We start from the raw sequence: 5,050 nt of genomic DNA on the forward strand, positions 1-5,050 counted from the left end.
CAACAACAACATTTCATGTAATTTGATGAATTCATATCTAATTTTCCCATGACAAAATAACATGCCTAATTTCATCATGATGCCGCGGTAAGATTAATTTGATTAAGCAATTTTAGACGGTTATACGTTCTAGGAGCTCAGGTGCTCCAAATGTTGTTGCATTATGTTGTGCTAAACGGCGCTAAAATGTGGCTGCTCCGTGAGCCCTGAATGAGATTCAGATGGTACTCTCCTCATCAACGTCGGAGTTAAAAAAGGTTTTATTGTCCATACATTGTTTGAAAAAAAAAAAAAAAAAAAGGCACCAGTAGAAATCTGTCTTTTGATATTTACATTTTACACACACGTTCAGCAAAATCAGTGCAACAATAATATTAGTAGTAGTAGCGACGATGTGCTCCAGTGCACTATGGAAGTCATCCACATCTTTGTTTGTACAAGGGCTCGGCCCTGAAATCTGATTACGCTCCCATTATTCTCCAGGTAGATATATTGAACTAGCAAAATTGTTCATACACATACTTTACATTGAGTTCTTTACAATTTAATATATATATAGTTTCTTACTTGAAGTAAAACATCCCCCGTCAGAAGGCGTTGTCGCGTACTAAAAATAAAAAGAGGGACTACACAGGGTAGCCGTATCGCTGGTCGTATTTGAGGGGAGGACGGCCTTCCCCCGCCCGGGTTGGCTGTGATGCACCGTTGCTCCTCACCGAGCTGTATTGCACCCCGGGGTGGGTGCGGTACGCCAACACTGAGCGGAAACTGGAGTTCCTGCTGGTCGGTCTGCTTTCTGGGGCCGGGACGTCCTCCCTTTGGGAGAACAGATCACAGGTTACCATCGGAACCGTCACACACGTTTCAGACCGCTCCGCGGAGGGTGCTTCGACATTGTCTCTCCGGCTCGGGTGCCATACCTTATTTCGTTTGCGACCTCTTTCACGTAGCGCCGCTTGTGGCAGCAGCAGATCAGGAGCCAGATGAGAAGCAGGAGGAGGAGCAGCAGCAGGATAGCGCCGATCACCGCCCCGGCTATGACACCCGCCTTATTGGTAGCTGCAAAAGAGCACAGGCTGCTGTCAAGTCTGACAAGGCATGAAAGGCAGCAGTAAATAGAGGCTTCAGGATGCAACACACAGGTGCGCCTCCCTAAAGAGCCAAGTTAGACACGGACTTACGGTTGTATGCATTCAGTGAGTATCTGCACTGTGCTTGGCCCACTGCATTTTTGGCCTCGCACACGTAACTCCCAACGTTGCTGTCTGTATGGTTCTTAATTAACAGCTCCCCAGTCTGTGGGTCTTAATGAAAGAAGAAAGCACTCAGTAACAAGGAAGACATGATGGAAGCAGAACAGAAAAGGGGCTTTTCGCCTGTTACGATGCTTCCTCACCTTGGGTTGCAGTGAGCGGCATTACACCTCCAGTGTCTCTGCTCCACGTGTAGCTGAGAGGAATGGTTCCTTCATAGGACTTACAGCGGAGGGAGACCGGGCCACCTTTCTCCTCTCCGCCTTCAACCCAACACTTTGGCACCGATGGGGGAGCTGGTGAAGGACGAAACAGATCAATGCTTTGGTTCATCGCGTGAGGCTCAGAGGTGAGACGGGGGGAGAACAATAAGATCTAGGGCTACGGAGGGAAGGTGTGATTCACTGGTTGAGACATGAGGAGAAGCCGGGGAGCATCCACATTCCATAGCAGGGAGAGTAGCATGTGAAACCAACAATGGGAGTGCTGAGAAAACAGGTAAAACTTGTAAAGAATAATTCCTCCTCACCCAACACCTCCAGAGAGACCTTTCTCGCGTCGACGCCCGGCGCCATTTTGACTTTGCACATGTAGGTGCCTTTGTCCGAGTCTCTCACAGCAGAGAAAAAGATGGAGGCGTCTCCCTTCTTGGGGTCCCCTTCGAACTGGAGTCTTTTGGTGATCCCGGCATCGCCGTAGTAGTGCGTCATGGACCCAGTATACGATAATATCTGGGATGCAAAGGTGGGTTTCAGAGACACCTCCAACAGAGCTCAAAAAGGTAAAAAAAAATGAACTCTCTACGGTACTAATTTGTCAAACCTCCCAGACAGGTTTTACCACAACATCTGTCTCTGTGGCCTCAAACAAACACCTACCAGTTGGTCTTTCAGTGTCATGTCCGGGTTGAGTTTGGACCACTCAACGTCCAGCTCTCCCGTGTCTTCGGGGCCAGAGATGAAGGTGCATCCCAGGCTGACTTTCTCGCCGACGGCCTTCTGAATGGTCTCTGGCCCTGGGGGCGACACCTGCAGGGCCTCCGCCACATCTAATCAGTCGAAAAAAGAACTCACGTCAGATTTGCCTTAGTCAGATTTTCACAGTGTTCTACCCAGAGGACATACATACAATGACTAAAACGTCTTTCAACAGCGTATATCTTTTTCCAACATAATGGATTTTGAGCTGTGGGCTTTTGCTCGGCAACAGTCTCAAAGTGCAGCAGGCGTGATCTGAGACTAATTGGCCTCTTAAGCCAAACTAAGGAGGATTTGGGTGTCGGAATAGAAAAATAGAGGTACTTTTGGGAGAGTGTGTGTGGGAAAACTCCCAACGCTCATTAGTTTTCAGAAAAGTATGAATAAATGATGATTAAAACTGAACTCACTGGAAAAAATGAACTTGACAAGTAGCAGTTAATAGCTGTTTCTGGGTGTAAACACGCCCTGCTTTTATACTGTTTACGGCTCTCATTTAATTACTGCAGCTTGGTGTTTAAAGATTGGAAATGAATGTTGATTATTTATTATGCAGCAGCGTTTTTCAACAGATCCGAGCCTTTTATCTTGACTGTTGTCATTCAACCCCTCAGATATCTTGGGCAAATCCATTTTCACCATTTTTCCCATCCAGGTAATTATCCTTCACTAAATGTCTTAACGAAATGCGTTGATGAATCCAACCAGCTTTGGAGACCAAGAAAGTCCAATTCTCTCTCTCTCTCAGAAGAATAAATGCCACAAGGTATTTATGAAAGCACGTAAATGGCAAAAAAGTCTGAAAAAAAGCTTCAATTAGTCAGTCAAATCCTTATACTGCCAAATCCCTCTTGGGCAAAATACTTGGAACAAGGTGAGATTTGTTTTCCATGTGGACAGGCAGGCCCGAAACTTGACACAAAGAGCTGGAAATATTAAAATGGGCCCATTATCTTCGGCCTAGAATAGCTGGGAGTTTTGCATGTGCTCTATATGTCCGCTTTCAGTCTTCTGCACGCATTTATTCTAATGTCACTTCCGTATCGTTTGTGTACCAAAAACAAAACGAAGCCCAAGAATATTTCCTCCACTGGGGGACGGTGACGTCATTCTTTGCAAACACCAGTTTGACAGCAATACATGTAAGAAAGAGCTAAGAATGTTAAGCATCTCATACCGGCGATAGTATTCCATGTATCCAGTTCATTGCTTGACAGCAGGGCAATTTACTCAGTGGTATTAGAGAAGTATCGTCAACAGTATACTGGCCAGTGTATTGTGTGAGTCACCAACACAAACACACAAAGACGTGATCATGTACACTCGGCTTTCTATAATCGGAATACCTTCTAATAAAAACAGGATTTGGCCTTACTCATCTGAAACCTAAAACACATTCCTGAGACATGAATTTAGACTCACCTGTTTTCAGCCAGACAGTAAGCAGAAGCAGCAAAGCCACCTTTAGCCTCATACCTGCGAATAGAGGTTCCATTATAACCCTGAAAGCAAGCGCCACGTAAAATGAGGAACTACAAGAATGTCTGTTCAGGGGCTGTCTGCTAGAATGCGGGTTGTTTTGTCTCTAGTTCAATTATCCTTCTACCTCTCTGACACATCTGTTTTTCTTGGTCCTAAAAAGCATGTGCTAGTGTTCGACTTACTGCTCTTCAATTCAAAACAAGCAGAGGTAAGATAGGTTCGGTTTTGTTTACACACATAATCACATTGATTACAGACCAAGGAAAACCAAAAGGAGAAAAATAACGCTCTGACTTACCTTAAAGTACAGGAATAATCCAAATTAAAAGTATGTCCTTGGAGAGCTGTCAGAGCTTCAGTACTAGTGCAGCTTGATTATTTACTCTCAGGTGAAACTCAGTAGAAGTATCTATGGCCACACCCTCTCTGTCCATAGGGCACCGGTTGGCCACTCCCAGTCTGGAACATTTAAAACCTCCCTCAAATGGATTTCATTAAAATACGTTTCATTAAAACGTCGTTGTAAATTGGAAACGTTATACACAAGTTCAAAACGAAATAGGATGTAGAAGATCCCATTTGAATTTTTTGTTTTGTAATCTCGTGTGCAGGAGTTCATCCGATGTCCGAGCAGGACATTAATCATTTCCTGTCTGTTTAGTGCCGCTCAACAACTATTTTGCTGCGCAGCATTTCTTGAAGGTAAACATATCTATCACCTGCCGTTCCATAATGATGTATATCATGACTCCCTGTGTGTCTATATGATCTGTTTTTTTTGTATGCTGTAATGTAGTTTAGATGTAGTGAAATTGATTTCTCACAAAGAATGTTTAATATGTTGTTTTGCTTCAGGGTGGTTGAACAGAAATGCTGCTGTATTTTGCCCAACCCTCCCTGAAACGCCCTCCTGGCACACCCATGAAAATACACGCTCTCTGACAGACGGTACACAATGAGCTGCGTGTCAATTTGTTCCTCGTTGCCGAGACGGTCACACAGCTGCAAACCTCAGTGTAGCTGCTTCCCTTTTCAGTCAGTCAATAAAATCCTTATTAGATGGCCAAGCTCGTTACAGACATCAACAATAGTTTGAATGGGAGTACAGTTCAAGTACAAAACCTCACAGCGGCAAGTGTGACCCCAAAAATTGGAGTAAAGTCTGCCGGTGAAGTCCGATGGAGCGGCGAAATGATCAATCAGTATTGATTACGTTAGAGTGTAGGTGATGTGAGTATGGACCACTTGCCATGAGGACACCCAAGTGCTGGTTAAATGCACTCCCGCCAATAATTAATTAACGCTCATTAAAGAGATGAATTAAACATTAACACTCGG

The 5,050-nt window shown here is 44.5% G+C and overlaps 1 protein-coding gene across 2 annotated transcripts; it reads right to left on the reverse strand.

Moving 5' to 3' along the window:
- Positions 1 to 242: 242 nt before the first annotated feature.
- Positions 243 to 4,501, reverse strand: vsig8b (V-set and immunoglobulin domain containing 8b). Of its 2 annotated transcripts, XM_040196677.2 has the most exons (8): positions 4,011 to 4,501; positions 3,653 to 3,706; positions 2,132 to 2,301; positions 1,783 to 1,984; positions 1,397 to 1,549; positions 1,182 to 1,304; positions 921 to 1,059; positions 243 to 816 (listed from the first exon to the last, which is right to left on the reverse strand). In XM_040196677.2, exons 2-8 carry the CDS (start codon positions 3,702 to 3,704, stop codon positions 627 to 629), a joined length of 1,029 nt encoding a protein of 342 aa, XP_040052611.2. In that variant the 5' UTR covers positions 3,705 to 3,706; positions 4,011 to 4,501; the 3' UTR covers positions 243 to 626. The 2 variants fall into 2 exon arrangements, with proteins under 2 accessions (XP_040052611.2, XP_077943105.1); XM_078086979.1 differs by lacking the exon at positions 4,011 to 4,501 and having other exon boundaries at positions 3,653 to 3,740.
- Positions 4,502 to 5,050: the final 549 nt, after the last annotated feature.

This window comes from Gasterosteus aculeatus, chromosome 13 (genome assembly GCF_964276395.1).
Source record: "Gasterosteus aculeatus chromosome 13, fGasAcu3.hap1.1, whole genome shotgun sequence".
NCBI classification, from domain to species: Eukaryota; Metazoa; Chordata; class Actinopteri; order Perciformes; family Gasterosteidae; genus Gasterosteus; species Gasterosteus aculeatus.

Bases quoted from the DNA above. Each gene is read 5' to 3' on its own strand.
- vsig8b (XM_078086979.1), bottom strand. From the start codon at position 3,725: ATGGAACCTCTATTCGCAGGTATGAGGCTAAAGGTGGCTTTGCTGCTT. The intron at 2,302-3,652 runs GTGAGTCTAAAT...TCGACTGATTAG, and splicing joins TACTGTCTGGCTGAAAACAG to ATGTGGCGGAGGCCCTGCAG. The intron at 1,985-2,131 runs GTAGGTGTTTGT...TTTGCATCCCAG, and splicing joins TGACACTGAAAGACCAACTG to ATATTATCGTATACTGGGTC.